Source organism: Nerophis ophidion, linkage group LG05 (assembly GCF_033978795.1).
Source record: "Nerophis ophidion isolate RoL-2023_Sa linkage group LG05, RoL_Noph_v1.0, whole genome shotgun sequence".
Lineage (NCBI taxonomy): Eukaryota > Metazoa > Chordata > Actinopteri > Syngnathiformes > Syngnathidae > Nerophis > Nerophis ophidion.
In genome coordinates this window covers 67,123,330-67,143,802 of record NC_084615.1, presented here as the reverse complement: position 1 = coordinate 67,143,802, position 20,473 = coordinate 67,123,330, and the positions used below count along the sequence as shown (strand labels likewise).

Here is a 20,473-nt window from a genome sequence, read left to right as displayed (position 1 = left end):
TGTTATCTTTGGCCCTATTGTTGTTGCTTTCAGTCAAGCACAAGAGGGCTCGACAAACCGCAGCCATACACAGTAACAATAACGATTAACAATTAGATGAATGCGATTAAAAAATGTAACGTGCTAAATATGTAATTAATTCATTGAAAATTAATGCCCTAGAAATACGGTACTAATTTCTGTTCTGTAGCATGCTCTCAGGGTAGAACACAACTTCTTGTTCCTCTTCCAAGCTTTGAGTGGGTGTTTTGCACCAAATGGCTACACCTTTTTTTTCTCTTTTCTTTGTATAAAAAGACACACTGTCACACAGAAATGACTCACATTTGATGTGAAATTCTAACCGGCTGTAACAGAAAGTAATGCAGCCGTGCATAAAAAAGTCAAACCAGCTGTCATTACATTTTATTTTAGCAGAACGTGGAGGCCACAGCAAAATAAATAAACCAATGCTTCTATAATGTAATACCGTATTTCCTTGAATTGCCGCCGGGGCGCTAATTAATTTAAAACCTCTTCTCACTCCGGTACTTACCAAAGGCATGCAGTAAAAATTTGAGTGTGATATAAGTTTGGACCTTAAATCCTACTGAATAGCTCTTAATCTTCTTCCCTTTATGCGATTTCAAATGACCAGTATTGAAATCAGCCTCCTCCCTTTTGAAAATGATGAAAGGGGAAGTGTCACTCGTGACGTCACGAGTTTGACCAGGCGGTAATACTAAGCATGCGCTAATTATTTTGCGAAACGAGTTTGACCCGGTAGTAATTCAAGGCAGGCGCATACTACTATATGCCCTGCGGCAATTCAGGGAAATACGGTAAGTACAAATGTGACGTATAGGAGGAGAATAGCTCAGTGTCAATTAACTAATCCGAATGTGTGCAGACCTACGGCGGAAGGAGTCAGTGTGGCGAGGTGCAAAATGTCTATTTCAGGGCTTTTTTAAGTGGGGTTAGTCACCAGGTTTTTGGATCAGTCCAGGCTGTGTGTGTATGTATGTGTGTGTGTGTGTTTGTGTTCATGTGTGTGCACATGTTGTTGTATGTTTATTCCCCCCTCACTCCTCCCTTTCTCCCTCTGTCTTCGTCATAGGCAAGCACACATTTGCTTGCCTGGAGGGTGCAGGTCTGTGGCAGGTTAGGCATTTTGGATACGGGCCATTCTCACTGTAGTTCCCCGGGCCTCTAGCGGCGAGCTGGCCCTCGCGCAGGGACAGCAACGGCAACATCAATCTGTTTGGTAAATACTGAGATGAGAGCCACCGATTGCCACAGCAGAACTGGCCCAGATCAAACCTGCATGGGTGAATCTCACTCGATCCCAATGGGGGGACTGTAAAACAGAAATGAGCTATTTTGGGACATTAGGATGGGAATGAATGAAATTTGACTGCGAGACAAAGACAGAGGAGGAAAAGGAGTGCAGGGAGTGAAGCGGGATGAAAGCAAATGATAGATGGAATCCGCCTCTTGCTGCCAGTGAAATGCCAGAGGAACCCCGGGGATACATTGATTAACCTCTCTACTCCTAATCTGCCTTCAGCTCCTGCAGCTTGCACTGACGGTGAGGAGACTGGCTGGTGGGAAAAAAATTTACGATGTTCTATGTCGTGTGGAGCCACTGTTGCAAAATAATAGAAATATTTCCAATACATTCTACCTTTTTTTTATCATAATAATACCATAATAATAATACAATTCGAATTCCAAAACCAAACAACAGCAACATTCAGAATAGCAATGAACAGAGCAATTGAGAAGACACATAAAAATGACAGCAAACAATCCAAAAGTATCAATTAATCAATCAATCAATCAATGTTTATTTATATAGCCCTAAATCAGGGGTCGGGAACCTATTTGGCTGAGAGAGCCATGAAAGCCAAATATTTGAAAATGTATTTCTGTGAGAGCCATATAATATTTTTTGACACTAAATTAAATGCGTGCATTTTTAAGTAAGACCAACATTTTTAGAGTATAATAAGTCTCTTATTCTTTTTAATAACATTGTTATTCTAGAGCTAACCAATAATAAATATAATACTTCTTACCATTAATGCGACTTCTCGAACAGATACGATGGAAATTAATGGTTGGATTAAAATGCATGAGAATATTTTATAATTTGAACGTTATTTTTAACACTGTAATTACCAGCGAAAGTATTCATTACTTACCTTGTTAAGCAATGTCAGCTAAGATTTATCTGAGAGCCAGATGCAGTCATCAAAAGAGCCACATCTGGCTCTAGAGCCATAGGTTCCCTACCCCTGCCCTAAATCAAAAGTGTCTCAAAGGGCTGCACAAGCCATAACGACATCAGCGGTTCAGCTTCCACATAAGGGCAAGGAAAAACTCACAACGCTGTGGGAGGTCGATGAGAATGACTATGAGAAACCTTGGAGAGGACCGCAAATGTGGGTAACCTCCCCCTTCTAGGGGAGACCGGATGCAATGGACGTCGAGTGGGTAGTCAAATAAAAATGAATAATATCAACAACAGTATCAATATTAATATGAATTCCAACATAGCAGTGATTAGAAATCCCTCATTTACTGTACATTTTCATCACAGCCATTTATAAAAAAAAAAATAAAACATTTAAAAAATGAACAATAGTGTCACAGTGGCCTACATTTGCATCACATCTCATAAGCTTGACAACGCATTGTGTCCCAATATTTTCCAAAAAGATAAAACAAGTCATATTTTAGGTTCATTTAATGATTAAAGGGGAACATCATCACAATTTCAAAAGGGTTAAAAACAATAAAAATCAGTTCCCAGTGGCTTGTTTTATTTTTAGAAGTTTTTTTCAAAATGTTACACCTCCCGGAATATCCCTAAACAAAGCTTTAAAGTTCTTGATTTTCGCTATTTGCGATGTGACTGTCCATTTCCCTGTGACGTCATACAGTGCTGCCAAAATAAACAATATGGCGGTTACCACAGCAAGATATAGCGACATTAGCTCGGATTCAGACTCGGATTTCAGCGGCTTAAGCGATTCAACAGATTACGCATGTATTGAAACAGATGGTCGGAGTATGGAGGCAGATAGCGAAATCGAAATTGAAGAAGAAATTGAAGCTATTGAGCGAATAGCTATTGACGCTATTCGGCAATAGCATGGGTGTACCTAATGAAGTGGCCCATAGCATGGCTGCCTTATTAGCATCGCCGGTAAAATGTGCAGACCAAACGATCAGGACTTTCGCATCTTGTGACACTTGAGCAACTTAAATCCATCGATTGGTAAGTGTTTGTTTCGCATTAAATGTGGGTATCTAGTTTCAAATGTACATACGGCTAGCGTAAATAGCATGTTAGCATCGATTAGCATAGCATGTTAGCATCGATTAGCTGGCAGTCATGCCGTGACCAAATATGTCTGATTAGCACATAAGTCAACAATATCAACAAAACTCACCTTTGTGATTTCGTTGACTTAATCGTTGCAAATGCATCTGCAGGTTATCCATACATCTCTGTGCCATGTCTGCCTTAGTATCGCCGGTAAAATGTGCAGACACTCTGGCAAATTCAATGGGGGTCTGGCGGAAGATTTTTTGCCAGTGGTGCAACTTGAATCCCTCCCTGTTAGTGTTGTTACACCCTCCGACAACACACCGACGAGGCATGATGTCTCCAAGGTTCCAAAAAATAGCCGAAAAAACGGAAAATAACAGAGCTGAGACCCGGTGTTTGTAAAGTGAAAATGAAAATGGCGGGTGTATTACCTCGGTGATGTCACGTTCTGACGTCATCGCTAAAAGACAGATAAACAGGCGTTTAATTTGCCAAAATTCACCCATTTAGAGTTCGGAAATCGGTTAAAAAATACATGGTCTTTTTTCTGCAACATCAAGGTATATATTGACGCTTGCATAGGTTTGGTGATAATGTTCCCCTTTAAAACAAATTTGAATTATGGATCCCATATTCCAATATATGCCATATTTTTTCTTCGGATATCATCTCCATAGCTTGTGTGTACCAGTCAGTATGAGTTGGACTATCAACATCTATCCATTTTTTTAGTATTACCCTTTTTGTTATAATGCATATTGAAAGAAATGAATTTGTACTCTTTGATAACACATTACTAGATTGATGCAGATCACCAAGAATACAAGTTTGCAGTGTCATTGGGATGTTTGTATTTGGGAATGTGATCTTTTGTTGCTTTCAACCATAACTCCTTTATTCTCTGACATTCCCACAATAAATGAACAAGAGTTCTCTCACCTTGAATATATTGTATTTTGCATCTTCTCAGCTGTTTAAAATTGGTGCAGTAGATAGCAAATTATGTATAATAGCATACATGGATAAGTTGATATCTACTGCACCAATTTTAAACAGCTAAGAAGATGTAAAATACAATATAGTCAAGATCTTTAATTAACTCAGCATATATCTAATACATTCATACACATAAATTATACCTTTTTGAGTGCATGAGGACCTTGATTTGATGTAATTTTCTCTATTGCAAGAATCAACCAATTTGTACCTAAAACTTTCCCTCATTGTTTTGCAATGTAGTAGGGTTTTACAAGGGGGTAATGCACTTGTCTTGGTTTAATTCCACTATACTTTAATTATACAGTTGTGCATTGATATACAAGTTCAATTGGTTCTATGAAGGACCTTTTATGTCAAACTACTTTTAGAGTGGTGCCTTAACTTAGGAGCTGAAGATGCTCTGTGACGAAGCTCTTAACTTACAACACTTGTATGTGAAATAAACATTTCCGATTGAAATGAATTAAAATCAATTCAATTGGTGCTTGCAGAATAGCACCATTTTAACACGTAACTTATCTTTTAAAAAGAAATAAAATATAAATAAGAAATATTGTATGAAAAAAATACAATAGGACAGGGGTGTCCAAACTTTTTTCCGCTAAGGGCCGTACACTGAAAAAAATGTAAGTATGCAGGGGCCATTTTGATATTCTTCCTTTTCAAAACCAATACAATATATATATAGTAACCCTTAGAGCTTCCCTTAATTTTAGTGAACGTTAAAAGGTCCAAGGGCCCCTAAAGGGTCTTAGTTGTTAAATTGTTAAAAATAAGTAATTTATTTGTTTTTTGTTTTAATTTCAAAGTTTAAAAATCTATATAACAACTTCAGATATATTTATTGCCATTAAGTTCAAGTTGTTTTTGGGTTCTATGCCCTTTTTGTCAAAACCCAGTTTTTTTAATTAGAAAAATCACAAATTATGCAATATTTTCCCCCCAAACATTTTCAATGTGGACTATTTGATGTGAAATAATTGGAGCCTAAAGTAGGTCAATAATTTATAACATTGCTTTTGGTACACTCTCATTTTTGAGCAATGCCACTTTTTAAATATTCCGACTAAAGTCTCAGAAATTCAAAAGGCCCCCACTCATAAGAGTGTTAAAAATAAGTCATATTTTAAATATGTATTATTTTTACTTTCAACGCTTAAATCTCTCGATCACCTTCAGATCTATTGGTCAGTTATACATTTTCATTATTTTCGGAGCATTTTTGACAGTTTTGAAGTAAAAACAACTGCCTACATGACAGCTTTGTGTTATTAGTGTCAATATTGCAACATTTTCTCCTAAAATTGTACTTGTTTACTCCTTTATTCCACTTTTTATTGTTTTTTTAAATGTTATTTTTAATATGCCAGCAGGTCGTTAAAAAAAATTGAATGCTGGAAGAAAATGGCCCCCAAGCCACACTTTGGACACCCATGCAATAGAATGTACAACATACCACTATAATAGTTTAATGAAGTAATTTAATAATCTAATTGTAGCTGCTTCTCTGTCAAATACACCATCAGCAGTTTTTTAAATAATTTTATGGATAAATACCTGCCGTTTAGATATCATTTTAACATTCTTGGCTGGCTTTAAATTTATTCTGCTTGAGCATGATGCAGACTAGCAGTGGTACGTTCCAATTACTCCACCTAGTTGGGTACACTCTTGGTCATGTTTTTGGTGTTTTCTATCTTTAATTCAACAAATATCACCCACTTCTTCTTCTCAGCGCTTTCTTTCACACTCACTTTCTTCCTGCCTTGGAAAAATACAGTTATGTCAATACCTAGCTATAAGATAATGCTAGCAAGTAAGACCATATATTTGGGTAGATCTTACAGGGTTTACTGTAATATTTTCTATGCCAACTAATGGCGGGGATGCGTGTAACTCAAACTTTTGTTTGCAACATAAAGCATAACAATTAACCGAAAGGCAGCTCTTAGCTCAAAACAGGAACCATTGTATTTTTTTGTCCAATTTTCCTCGTTGAAATTAATAGAAATTAAATTTTTTGGTGCTCGGCCTTCAAAAAGCCTGAGTAATAACCATTCTTTCTTTTCTGCAGTCTGCTCCCAGTTCTCCAAAGGCGTGTATGCCATCATCGGCTTGTACGACAGGAAGACGGTCAACATGCTGATGTCCTTCTGCGGCGCCCTGCATGTCTGCTTCGTTACGCCATCCTTCCCCATCGAGACGGCCAATCAGTTTGTCATTCAGCTGAGGCCGGAGCTGCAGGACGCTCTCGTGGGTGTAATTGAATACTACGGATGGACCAAGTTTGTCTACATGTACAGTTCAGACTCAGGTAAGAATATTCCATATTACGTTAGTTGGGGAAACAAAGGAGGGCTCTATGCACTAAAATGTTTTTTTTTTCTGAAGATCGTTTCCTGACCATTGTTATTCTGGCTTGCCAAATGTGTATTTTCATTTGTCCTTTTAAACTGGACACAACATCGCAACAATTTAAATTAGTAGTCATTTTCACAGGGCTATAGTAACTATATGCTATATATAAGTCCATAAATATATATATATATATATATATATATATATATATATATATATATATATGTATATAATGTATACATGTATGTGTGGGGAAAAATCACAAGACTACTTCATCTCTACAGAACTGTTTCATGAGGGGTTCCCCTCAATCATCACGAGATTTTACAAAAAATATATATATCTCCTGATGATTGAGGGGAACCCCTCATGAAACAGTTCTGTAGAGATGAAGTAGTCTTGTGATTTTTCCCACACATACATATTGCGCTCTACCACGGTATCGAGCGCTATTCTCTGGATAATCCCTCTGCAATATAGTAACAAACACATTCATAACAATATGTAGTATGCTCAATATTTACCATATTTTGGTCAGTTTAGTCATTGCCGGTACTAATTCTTCGCCACATTTATTTCCGTTTCCATAGCAGCACACGTTCGACAATGTAAATGGTAAATGGGTTATACTTGTATAACCTCTATAACTTGAGTTGAGTTGAGTTTGAGTTTGAGTTTATTTCGAACATGCAAGCATACAACATGAAACATCACAAATTCCAGTTTCTCTTTTCAACATGTTCGAAAAGGAGTTGGAAGAAGCAGAGCTTATTTAGTCCTACCCCTTGTCAGTTGCTAAAACTTTTGTTCACTTCCTGTTCTCAAAGTATTCACAATATGCTCCATAAGTAATCACAATAAAAATAAATGAATAAATAATTGTTGAAGTAAGTTTTATTCCATACGATGAGCTAAGTAAGATTATTTTGAGAATGAAAGAATGAATGGGTGACTAAATTAAGAATGTTTATCATGGTTCTCCTTTTTTGTACTTTGTTAACACTTTAAGTTTGAAGAGTTTCTTGAAGTGGATCATATTAGTACATTGTCTGATTGTTTTGCTTAATCCATTCCACAGTTTAATTTCACATACTAATATACTATAACTTAAAGCGCTTTGACACAATTTCCACATTCACACATACATTTACACACAGATGGCAGGGCCTGCCATGTAAGACGCTAACCATGACCCATCAGGAGCAAGGCTGAAGTGTTTTGCTTAAGGACACAACGGATATTGGGTGGTAATAGGCAGAGATCGAACCAGGAACACTCAGGTTGCTGGCACGGCCACTCCCTTAACTGCGCCACGGCGTGTGTTCCAACTTCCGGATACGGAATGCTTGAATGTGTTCTAATCATGGCTGATTCGGTAATAAACAACAAAGACGAGTATTTTTGGACAAATGAGGATTCACAATCGTATCTTTGTGTATCAGAATGTATGGAGCATGAACTACTGCTTCTAGAAGCCAGTACGAAAGAAGAGTGAAAGTTTGGCGTATACAGAAGCCGACAGAGTGAGCTGAAAGTGAATCGAAGCTGCAAAATGTGGAATTTGAAGCCAGGCTATTTCGACATAAATGGTGTGCTTACCCATAAAGAACTGGAAAAATGATGTCTGGCTAGCTGTGTACAAACAAAACATGAGATATGGGCTAAAACTTTACAGATACTGTAATAGGATTTTCATGTTTTTCAGTCATTATTATCACAGTATTGTGCATTACAAACTCAAATGTATTTCCTTGCTGACAAAGGAGCTAGCTTATCTCTCGCCGTAGTTAGCTTCTTGGGTTAATACGGTATCTTGCCGATCTGTTAGTACGCTAGAAAAAGAGTTACTCAGTGTTCGCTCTTACAATAACAACGTCGCTACAGTTTGGTTATTATACAGGTTACGGAACTTAAATCAAGTATTGGTGATGGTTTTTGAATGCATTTTTTAAAATGATTTAGTGATAAAATTTAATGTTCCCATTATATAGCCACTAAGAACGAGACCATTTTTATAAGTTAAAATATGAAAAAACTAAAAAATGTTGTCTTTTTGATCATAATGAATGTGAACGACAGGCGAAATTCCCAAAAAAAAGTTCAGTTCCAATTTAAGACCTTGCATATCAGCATATGGAATTCAATTATGGAACTGATGGGGCAACTATGTCAAACAATGTACTCGTATGATCCAATTAAAGAGGCTGTACAAACTTCAAGTGTTCACAAAGTACAATGAAAAATAATCTCGATCTTTGTTGAAACTTTGTTGAAAATTAGGTATTATTCATCGCATATGTGAATCATGACTGGCTCTACTATTAAGAAAACTATTGTATTCAATAGTGGAAAATGTTGTTACAATTAGAAGATCAGAACAGGCAGTGAAAAAATATGTTAGTCCTTGCTAAGAATTGGAAAAGGGGTAATATTAAATATTTTCTTTTTCCGACTCCTTTTTGAACATGTTGTAAATAAAAATGAACATGTGTAATTGTTATATCTCTTTATATGTTCAAAATCAATTAAACCATGACCAGGTTTTTGCATACAACAGAAGTAATATGTAATGAAAAGCAAAACTTCAGTAATACATATAACATATTTCACACTGACACGTATAGATAAAAGATCGAATAAAACAATAAACACCAACATCCGTCTTGCACACCAACAAAACAGATCACAGTAATCACATAAGTGCGTTGTAAAGTCTTGTGGGCGTGGGTAGAAAGGACCTGTGCTCCTTCTTGCACTGTGGATGTAACCGTCTAAAGCTGTAAAAACTATTCTGGGCTTCCACAGTGTAGTGCATTGGTGAGAGGGATTGGACATTAGAGATGTCGACTTTGTCAGCATTCTTCTGTCAACCACTTTTTCAATGCTGTCTTGTGGGGAGCCAAGGACGGAGTCAGCCCTCTTAATTATTTTATTAAGTCTGTTCCTGTCCCTGACCGAGCTGCCGCCCCCCCCCCCCCCCAGCAAATGTCAGTATGGAACACCGCAGAAGCCACCGCAGTGTCGTAGAAAGTGTGCAGCAATGACCCGCACACCCCGAAGGACCTCAGTCTCCTCAAGAGGTGCAGGCGACTTTGACCCTTCTTGTACACAGCGTTTGAATTGTGAGTCCAGACTAGTTTGTGGTTGAGGTGAACACCCAGGTATTGAAATGAGTCCACTATTTCTATAGCTGCCCCTTCATCAAGATGTTGCCTAACCTTTATCCCTTCTATAAGCGCTGAAAAGACACAGGTGAGAGACACTCTTCCGTCGTTTGGCAACACTTTGCCTTTCTGGTGAAACATGTAAATTGGCGGTGTTCAAAAAATGTCATCTGGGGCACTGTTTTTTATAGACATCTGGTGCATTGTAGAAATAAAATGAAAAAACAAACAGGAAATAGTTGAGTAGAAACTTATAACGTACTGAAAAAAAGTTTAAATGTTGATACTAATAACAAATTTGACTTTTGTAGTAGCCTGTTGTATTATGAATTACATGATGGCGTCACGCCACCACATTGAAAGAATAACACGATCAATATTGTTTGTTTTATGTACTTCAATGCCACTGCTGTTCTTTTTGTTAGCATATTTATTAGCACAGTATTGTTTTTTTTAAGTACACCTAGAGATTATAGGCCAATTATGTTCACTTTTTTAAAATACAGTTACATCTGGACAGCTGATGCTGCCATTTGATTTCCGTGCAAAAATCTGTTGAAAATCTTAAACACTTTTTTTTTAATAATGTAGTGAATTTCCAACTACTTGGGTCATTTTTTTTTTTTTTTGTGGAAATTCACAGCTATCAATGTTAACTCCTGCAATTCTGGGATCATGATAGGATAATATAAAAATTAATTATATTGCCATCAATAAAATCTCAGCACTAGACATATAATGGTGATACTTTTTCCTAATAACCGGTAATGAAAATATATGCCATTTACTGTTCCTTATAAAAAGTTAAGTTAAGGTCCCAACGATTGTCTCTCACACACACACTAGGTGTGGTGAGATTATCCTCTGCATTTGACCCATCCCTATGTTCACCCACTGAGAGGTGAGCGGAGCAGTGAGCAGCAGCGGTGGCCACGCTCGAGAATCATTTGGTGATTTATGGTGAAACAAGTTAGTTTTGCGGCAATCTTAAACTAACAAGAGATGGTCTAAGGTACTTCAGTTTTGCCTTGGCGTTCTTCAGTCGTGCTGGCAACAGCCAACCCTTTCCTCAACACACACACACACACATATATATATATATATATATATATATATATATATATATATATATATATATATATATATATATATGTATATATATATTAGGAGTGTGGGAAAAAAACGATTTGAATATGAATCGAATCAAATATGTTGTGCGATTCAGAATCGATTCTCATGATTTTTTAAATCGATTTTTATTTTTTTTATTTTTTTTATTAATCCAACAAACCACTACACAGCAATACCATAACAGTGCAATCCAATTCCAAAACCAAACCTGACCCAGCAACACTCACAACTAGACTAAACAGAGCAATTGAGAGAAGACACAAACACGACACAGAACAAACCAAAAGTAGTGAAACAAAAATGAATATTATCAACAACAGTATCAATATTAGTTATATTTTCAGCATAGCACTAATTAAAAATCTGTCATTTACAGTATCATTAGACATTTATGAAAATAAAAATAAAATAACAATAGTGTCTTAGTGGCTTACACTTGCATCGCATCTCATAAGCTTGACAACACACTGTGTCCAATATTTTCACAAAGATAAAAGAAGTCCTATTTTTGGTTTGTTTAATAGTTAAAACAAAAGTTACATTATTGCAATCAGTTGATAAGACATTGTCCTTTATAATTATAAAAGCTTTTTTTTTAAATCTACTACTCTGCTAGCATGTCAGCAGACTGGGGTAGATCCTGCTCAAATCCTATGTATCGAATGAATACAGAAGTGTTTTGAATGGAAAAAATCCCGTTTTTGAATCGAGAATCGCGTTGAATCGAAAAAATCGATATCTTATCGAAATGTGACTCCAAGAATCGATATTAAATCGAATCGTGGGGTAATTATATCGATTTTTTCGATATACACGATATATTTGGCTTAACGATGTGAGCACGAGTGTGACATAACAGCATTGTAGAATTCAACCTAATTATGATATATGATGATAATATATGTTATTATTATAATGTCAATTTAAGTGCTAATTATAGCGCATTCATGATGTACCTAACACATTTGTGCGGACTGACGAAAGTAGTCGTCCAACCTGCTTTTTTTTTTTAGTTGTCAAGTCATCATGGCGACAGCAGCAACGCGTTGTGTGAATGAGGCTATTTATCCCCAAGAATTGTCTTTTGAGTGCACGGGGCTATTGAAAAGAAGCATTTCCCCACACTGACTGGCAGATAAATCATACGATAGAAGCAAGAATTCAGCTTTCCCATTGTGCGCGTCTCAGCTGGAGTTGGAACATACAATGACAGAATGGGGGGGGAAAAAACACAGCAGTCTTCCTCATGTTGGCTCATCTCCCTCCCCGGTAGCCAATCAACTCGATCCTTCCCATAATGCCAGGCCATCTGCTCCAGGTGTTTTTGGTGCACGACCACAAAGGACCTTTTCTGTGGTCAAAACACGCAAATAATGTGTTGCACGTGCAAACAAATGGACTCGTACAAGGACTTGCTGTATTTTTAAGCTTTACAAAGGCGAATGCCATCTTATCAAGTTGCCAAGCTCAGTGATGAGCAGAGACAGTGGAGATTTCACACTGGTCCTCTGCCCTCTTGATGCATGATGGCCTTAGCGTCACACATGTCCTGAAGATTTTTTCAAGTTCCCTGATCCCTTCATCATCCACTCACACTTGCTGTGTGTGTTTGTGTGCGTGTGCGTTAAGTCAACCCAGTATGATTGAACGGTACAATGGAGCCGGTGAAATCCATATCAGAAGTCATCTGTTGCCTGGATACAACGCTGCAGTCACCTTTTCCCACAAGGTTATTTTAAGACTTTCAAGAAAATCCTCTTTGCTTGGGTCCAACATGTCTTAGCATGCCTGTGGTTCATCTAAAATGCTATTCTCGTATACGTTAAACGTGGTTCGAGTTGTACATATTATCTTCGGTTAAGAACACCCACATTTATAGCACGCTTTAAACATTGGACATCTGTTCTTGTCATCTTAGCACACAGCAGTCACTGAAAGAGGGCCTATTGTTTTTTCCTTTCAAAAGCTAAGATTAGGAAAAACACATTTGATAGGCCATTAAACCCATTATAAAAAAATGGTTTCCTAAAGGGTTATTTTCTCGACTCTCAATTGCCTGGTGCCCAAGGGTGCTTGTGACAGCTAGATTCCATTAAGATATTATTCTCCTCTCGGATGCCTTGAAAGGACCGTTTTACTTTGGCTTGTCTTACGAGGCCCCTTGTCAACCTCTCTCTAAATCTTTGCGGTGCTTCAGCTACATGTCTTCATCTAAAAGGGGATGTTCAGCTAAATGAAAAAATACTCCCAAATATTAAAGGGGGTAAATAATAAAATACATATCTGAGTGGCTTCATCTTTCGTTCACATGGTCCTACATGCATCATTTCAGGTACAAATGAAAAATTGCCACACCCAAAGAAACATATTTAAATGTAAAATTAAATATATACACAAACAAATATATATTATATATATATATATATATATATATATATATATATATATATATATATATATACATATATATATATATTAGGGCTGTGAATCTTTGGGTGTCCCACGATTCGATTCAATATCGATTCTTGGGGTCACAATTTGATAATACATCGATTTTTTTCGATTCGATTCTCGATTCAAAAACAATATTTTTCCGATTCAAAACGATTCTGTATTCATTCAGTACATAGGATTTCAGCAGGATCTACCCCAGTCTGCTGACATGCTAGCAGAGTAGTAGATTTTTTTTTTAAAAAGCTTTTATAATTGTACAGGACAATGTTTTATCAACTGATTGCAATAATGTAAATTAGTTTTAACCATTAAACGAACCAAAAATATGACTTATTTTATCTTTGAGAAAACATTGGACACAGTGTGTTGTCAATCTTATGAGATGCGATGCAAGTGTAAGCCACTGTGACACTATTGTTCTTTTTTATTATTTTTATAAATGTCTAATGATAATGTCAATGAGGGATTTTTAATCACTGCTATGCTGAAATTATAACTAATATTGATACTGTCGTTGATAATATTCATTTTTGTTTCACTACTTTTGGTTTGTTCTGTGTCGTGTTTGTCTCCTCTCAGTTGCTCTGTTTTGCGGTTCTGAGTGTTGCTGGGTCAGGTTTGGTTTTGGAATTGGATTGCATTGTTATGGTATTGCTGGGTAGTTGTTTGTTGGATTGATTAAAAAAAAAAAAAGATTTTAAAAAAATGAGAATCGATTCTGAGTCGCACAACGTAAACGATTCGATTCGTATTCGAATCGATTTTTTCCCACACCCCTAGTATATATATATATATATATATACATATATATATACATATATATATATATATATATATATATATATATATATATATATATATATATAATATATATACACACACATATATACATACATATATATATGTACATACATACATATATGTATATATACATACATACATATATACATATATATATGTATATATATATATATATATATATATATACATATATATATATATATATATATATATATATACATATATATATGTATATATATATATATATATATATATATATATATATATATATACATATATACACACACACACACACACGTGTGGACAAAGTGTACATTGTCAGTTTAAAGTCACTCAAGGACTGGTAAAATCACAGTACGATAACTTAAAAATAAAGACAACTTCAGAGTGTTTTCTTTTAGAAAAAGAACAAGCACGTTCTGAAAATGTACAAATCATAATGTTGTTGGGGTTTTTTTTACACTTATATGTTGCTGATAATAGTATCCATTCTTTATTTTTCGTTATTTATACATTCTGCATAAATTAATGTGATAATGGCCAACACAGATTGACAGACAACATTCACACTCACATTCACACACTAGGGCAAATTTTGTGTTGCCAATCAACCTATCCCCAGGTGCATGTCTTTGGTAGTGGGAGGAAGCCGGAGTATCTGGAGGGAACCCACGCAGTCACGGGGAGGACATGCAAACTCAACACAGAAAGATCCCAGCCCGGGATTGACCTCAGGACCTTCGTATTGTGAGGCACATGCACTAACCCCTGTGATGAGGTAGCGACTTGTCCAGAGTGTACCTCGCCTTCCGCCCGGACGCTGCTGAAATAGGCTCAAGGGTCAAGCGGTAGACAATGGATGGATGGATGGATGGATGTTCATCAGTCAACTCATTGGTGTTCAGTTCAAGCAAGATAAAAAAGAATTATATCAAAATCAAATTACAGGATTTGTGTAGTTTGCTCACTTTTCTCGAGTGGTGCACTATCATCATGTGGTTTATTTTTTTGTACATATGTTGATTATTTACAAAGATACAAAGAATTGTTATTGCGATATCCAATGGGCATATTTAGAACAGCTATTTATTTCATTAAAGGGGAACATTATCACAATTTGAGAAGGGTTAAAACCAATAAAAATCAGTTCCCAGTGGCTTATTTTATTTTTCGAAGTTTTTTTGTCAATTTTACCCATTATGGAATATCCCGAAAAAAGGTTGTAAAGTGCCTGATTTTCGCTATCTGTAAATCCAGCCGTCCATTTTCCTGTGACGTCACTGCGTGACGCCAATACAAACAAACATGGCAGATAGCACAGAAAGATATAGCGACATTAGCTCGGATTCAGACTCGAATTTCAGCGGCTTAAGCGATTCAACAGATAACGCATGTCTTGAAACGGATGGTTGGAGTGTGGAGGCAGATAGCGAAAACGAAATTATTGAAGAAACTGAAGCTATTGAGCCATATTACGACGGACAAAGGCAACGACAACGAATTCGGCGATCGCCTTCTAACCAACGATTGCATCTTTTGACCACTGGAGCAACTTAAATCGGTCGATTGGTAAGTGTTTGTTTGGCATTAAATGTGGGTGGCGGGAAAAGCTGGATGCAAATATAGCTACAAATGCACATACAGCTAGCCTAAATAGCACGTTAGCATTGATTACCTGGCAGTCATGCCGTGACCAGATATGTCTGATTAGCACATAAGTCAATAACATCAACAAAACTCACCTCTGTAATTTTGTTGACTTTATCATTGGAAATGCATCTGCTTTGAGTGTCGCAATATATCTACACATCTCTGTCGTAGCATCGCTATCGTCGTTAAAATGTGCAGAACAAACGAGGGACTTTCGCATATTTTGACACTGGTGCAACTTGAATCCGTCGATTGGTATGTGTTTGTTTGGCATTAAATGTGGGTGGAGGGGAAGGCTGGATGCAAATATATCTACAAATAAGACTAAGTTAATTAATGTAAAAGACAAAAACATAAAACAATAAAGTACACATTAAGGTACCAGAGCAAAGTGTTTGACGGTGTCTGTTGTGATCAATTCAAGTAAACAAGTGATTCTCTGTGTGACACCTGATGTTGAAAGCAAAAATACAACAACTACATTACATCTTCATTCTGTTAATCTTGTGTTTAGCAAAATTACATAATTCAACATAATTTTTGTAATAACCGTTTTTTTATTATTATTATTATGTTGGCATTGCCCTATTACTCAAATGCTTAAAATCGCACAGTTACACCAAAATTAAAATTCAACAGTTAATACTTAAATAGTTGATATACTGAGCAGAAAGCTTGTGTTTGTCCGTGCTATTCCAAAATGGCAGTAAATGAAATGGCTGCTGTCCATGGTGCTGGATTCCATTTAAGGGGAAAACTGGTCTGTAGCCTTTTACTTTGTTTATCAGCCTTGATTCACTGCTACCTGTGTCACTCTTCCATGTTCCTCAGTTTCAGTGTTAAATCTAATAACTTGGTGAAAGGCTTGATTAACGGTCTTTCTGGTAACGCTTTAGTGTGCAAGGTCTCCAGGCTGAAGGGCTCTGCTTCCTGTCTACACTTGCTACTTTTCCCGGCTGTCTTATTTATCTACTCCTATTGTGGTTATTTATGGAGGTTGAACACTATCCATCCTTTTGTTACTTAATGACTTGGCGACAAATAGTCAGCATACATTGCCTGCAGAGCAGCTGCTGTGCATTCAAATAAGGCCAAGCCATCATTTTCTGGAGGCGGTGACTATGTTCCTCATTTTTCTTTGACGGTGTATTGTTGTTGTGGATCAGCTATTTTTACATGTGCTAAATATGCATCAAATGCATGTGTGCAGAAACATTCTCTATATTGCATGCACAAAACAAACTATATTTTGGATTGCATTTCTTAATTTAATTTTTGATTTATTTGGGTAACAGCTGCCAGTCTGTTGCTATAGTGAAATAATTTGGTTTTCTCCCTCCCTGGAATATTTGTTGCTACCAGCTGGAGTGGCTGACTTCCAAGAGAAAAGGAGCAAAAAGCAGTGCCTTACCAAGAGCTCTTCTCTCATTGGCTGCTCTCGCTCTCCCTCCATGATGCTTAAGTGTCCAGGCAACAGCATACTGCAGAATGTTCTCTTGTAATTGGTGCTGGGAGAATGTAAACCGGCCCGGGGTTGTGACTTTGGCTGTGATGCATGTGCTGACTGTCGGTTGGCATAGCAGTGGTCATTATTCAGGTCGGCACACTCGGAAGTGTCAGTGTGCTGAATAGACTCAACACTTATTACACTTTATTACTGACAAAGACATCAGAAAGTTATGATGGATGCGCTTGGTTCTTTACTTTCCATTAGAGGTAGTTGTAAATTGATTTTGGATATCATAATATTTTGCCAATAATTGTAACAAAGGTGGTCATTGCGTTAGGAAACAGGTTAAACTATTTCCAAAATAAACAGTTTAGTCTACCACACTGTACCCAGAATACATGAAGGATATCAAACACAGTAGTAAAAACAGTAAATCTAAAAACGACATGAAAGACTAATACAAAAAAAGAGAACAATTCTTTACTTTTATCATTTGGCTTAATGGGTGGCAGGAGGTAGAGGCAGGAGAATATTCCTGCCAAAGCAATACAGTCGTTTGCTCCCTTTCCATTTTTGTAATAACACCAATAATCTACTTCCTTATTCCTCGCTTTCATGAGACTTAAGGATACTGTAGCAACCTGACATTTATGTGTAGTGTTATTTATCGTGTTCTGTGAGGTCTGACTATCTGTGAAACCATGAACGTGGCAGACTGAGTCCTGACTACAGATAACTATAATTATTGGTACTCTTATCGGTGCTATAAAATGTGTTAGTGAGTAAGTGAGTACACTTTTTATAATAAAGCGCTTTTTGCAGATAGAAATCACAAAGTGCTGTACAAAACATAGATACATTAAAACAACAATTTATTCAAACAACAGGGGAAATATCATAACAATGATAAAAAGTGGATTAAAAAAGATAGTTAAATGGTTCATTAACTAAAAGCTTTCCTAAAAAGTGAAGTCTTCAAATGTTTTTTTTAAAAGAGTTAACACCGTCAAAGACACAGAAGGACAGGTACAATTTTTTTCAGAGTCCAGAGGCTATGGCCTGGATTGCCAGGTTTTCCATAAGTTTTGAAATTATTTTTTGAAGACCGAAGGCTGCACCTTGAAGTGTAGTGGCACAATAAATCAGCGATATACGCACGGAAAGTCAGGACTAAAAACTTAAACTCAATGCCGAATTTAACTGAAGGACAATCAGGACTTAATAGAGTGGGGGTAATGTGGGCTGTTCTGGGTGTGTCACCACCTGCTGCCACCTAGTGGTTTGTATTCAGTTTTCCTTTGTCTGGTGCAGTTGACCTTTTTGACCTCACTCCAGTTCTCTTTCCCCTGCAGTTCCTGTCTTTCTCTCGTGGGTGGAGCTGCGAGACGTGCACAGCTGTTTCCAATTCTGTTAGAGTATATTTAACCTGCACCTTGGCAGCTGGATGGCACTTGGCGATTCAACTCTTTGTCTACACTCCGAGATCTTCCATGTACTTTGCTACACGTATTCCTGATTGCTCCTGGTGCCATCCAGCCTGCGTCTTAGTTTGATAGTAGCACGTCTTGCAAACTCCAGCCGAAGTTCAGTTCGAATTTGATAGCTTTTTGTTGTTTTTGTCACAAAGCCCTTTTTGAGTTTACCTTTTGCTTTGTCGTCCTTGGTTCTCTCCTTTATGGAGCACCCTTAGTTGTAAGTACGTTTTGCTGAGTAAAGAGACTGTTCTACTCACCTTTTGTTTGTCTGCATCCTTGGGTTCCTCGCAATACTTATTGCACCAAGCCGTGACAGGGTGCACCGGTCAAAAGTCTGGCAGCCGCATTCTGTTCAGTGTGTAATCTATTTAGTGTCGACTTGTGGAAACAAGTGAAAACAGAATTGCAATGGTCAATACAGCACGGTAAGAGAGGGGTTAGTGCGTCAGCCTCACAATACCCAGGTCCTGGGTTTGATCCTGCGGTCGGGATCTTTCCATGTGGAGTTTGCATGTTCTCCCTGTGACTGCGTGGGTTCCCTCCGGGTACTGCGGCTTCCTCCCACCTCCAAAGACATGCACCTGGGAATAGGTTGATTGGCAACACTAAATTGGCCCTCGTGTGTGAATGTGAGTGTGAATGTTGTCTGTCTATCTGTGTTGGCCCTGAGCTGGTGACTTGTCCAAGGTGTACACCGCCTTCCGCCTGAATGCAGCTGAGATAGGCTCCAGTGACCCCACGCGACCCCGAAAGGGATAACTGGTGGAAAATGGATGGATGGAATACGAGACGAGATGAACCATTTCAAGTTTCGATTTTGACAATAAATTTCTCACTTTAGAGATATTTCTCTGGTGATTAAAATTTTGGTCAGTTGACAACAGTGACCTTCCAAAGACATTGATCAAACACAATCACAAGGTTGTGGTGTTCATAAATTAGGATACACATTTTTAATCACCCAAATCAAAGCAAGTCGTTTGCAAGGTGAAGTAAACAAACTAGCAGCACACCATGCCCTCTGTGTTGTTCATAAAGTGCCTTAAAAGGAACTGTTAATGTGAAGCCTCAACCAAAGCTAAACCTACAGTGTTTTTGGTAACTTGAGTGTATACCTGTGAACATTTAGCTCTCAAAGCTGACATTTAGACTGGAGACGAGGCCAGCAGGTATGATGTCATCAACTGCTGTCGATGGCGATGTCATAGCTACGACAGTTAGCTGAATGAAAAATACCAATAGCTGTAGCATTTGTCCAGAATCTTAACGGCCTGTACCGGCCGAATCTAAAAAGTTATACCAGTACACATTACTAGACCTGACTGTGTGCGGGCAGAGGAGGACGACTGCATCCAGAGAAGAGTGTTGAGTTATCTGATAGGGAGACAAAAGTAGCTTGTTTTGTTTTTGCAATACAGAGATTGTTGATGGACCACCTCCGAGTCATCTTGACAACATCCAGGTAGACGTTACAATACGATTATTATCTTTAATAATAGCCACGACAGTCAAGCGGTTGAGACCACGAGTGTGGCCAATATTTGTGTTTTTATGATGTTAATTTTTAGAGTTCTACTTGTCATTGATGAACTGCAACCCAAAGAGCCTTGCTTTTGCTTGTGATACATTAGGAGGTGCTTAAAGGCCTACTGAAATTATATTTTCTTATTTAAAC

General features: G+C 37.4%; 1 protein-coding gene across 8 annotated transcripts in view; it reads left to right on the top strand.

Moving 5' to 3' along the window:
- The window catches only part of gria1a (glutamate receptor, ionotropic, AMPA 1a), a 210,400-nt gene that overhangs the window by 57,947 nt on the left and 131,980 nt on the right, over positions 1-20,473 (top strand). For all 8 annotated transcript variants that reach the window (XR_009806936.1, XR_009806935.1, XM_061901832.1 and 5 more), the window contains one exon: positions 6,390-6,629. Coding sequence is in view for 6 of the 8 variants with exons in the window: in XM_061901832.1 (XP_061757816.1) it covers positions 6,390-6,629 (240 nt within the window). In the remaining 2 variants the exon portion in view is untranslated. The remainder of the gene's footprint in view (positions 1-6,389; positions 6,630-20,473) is intronic.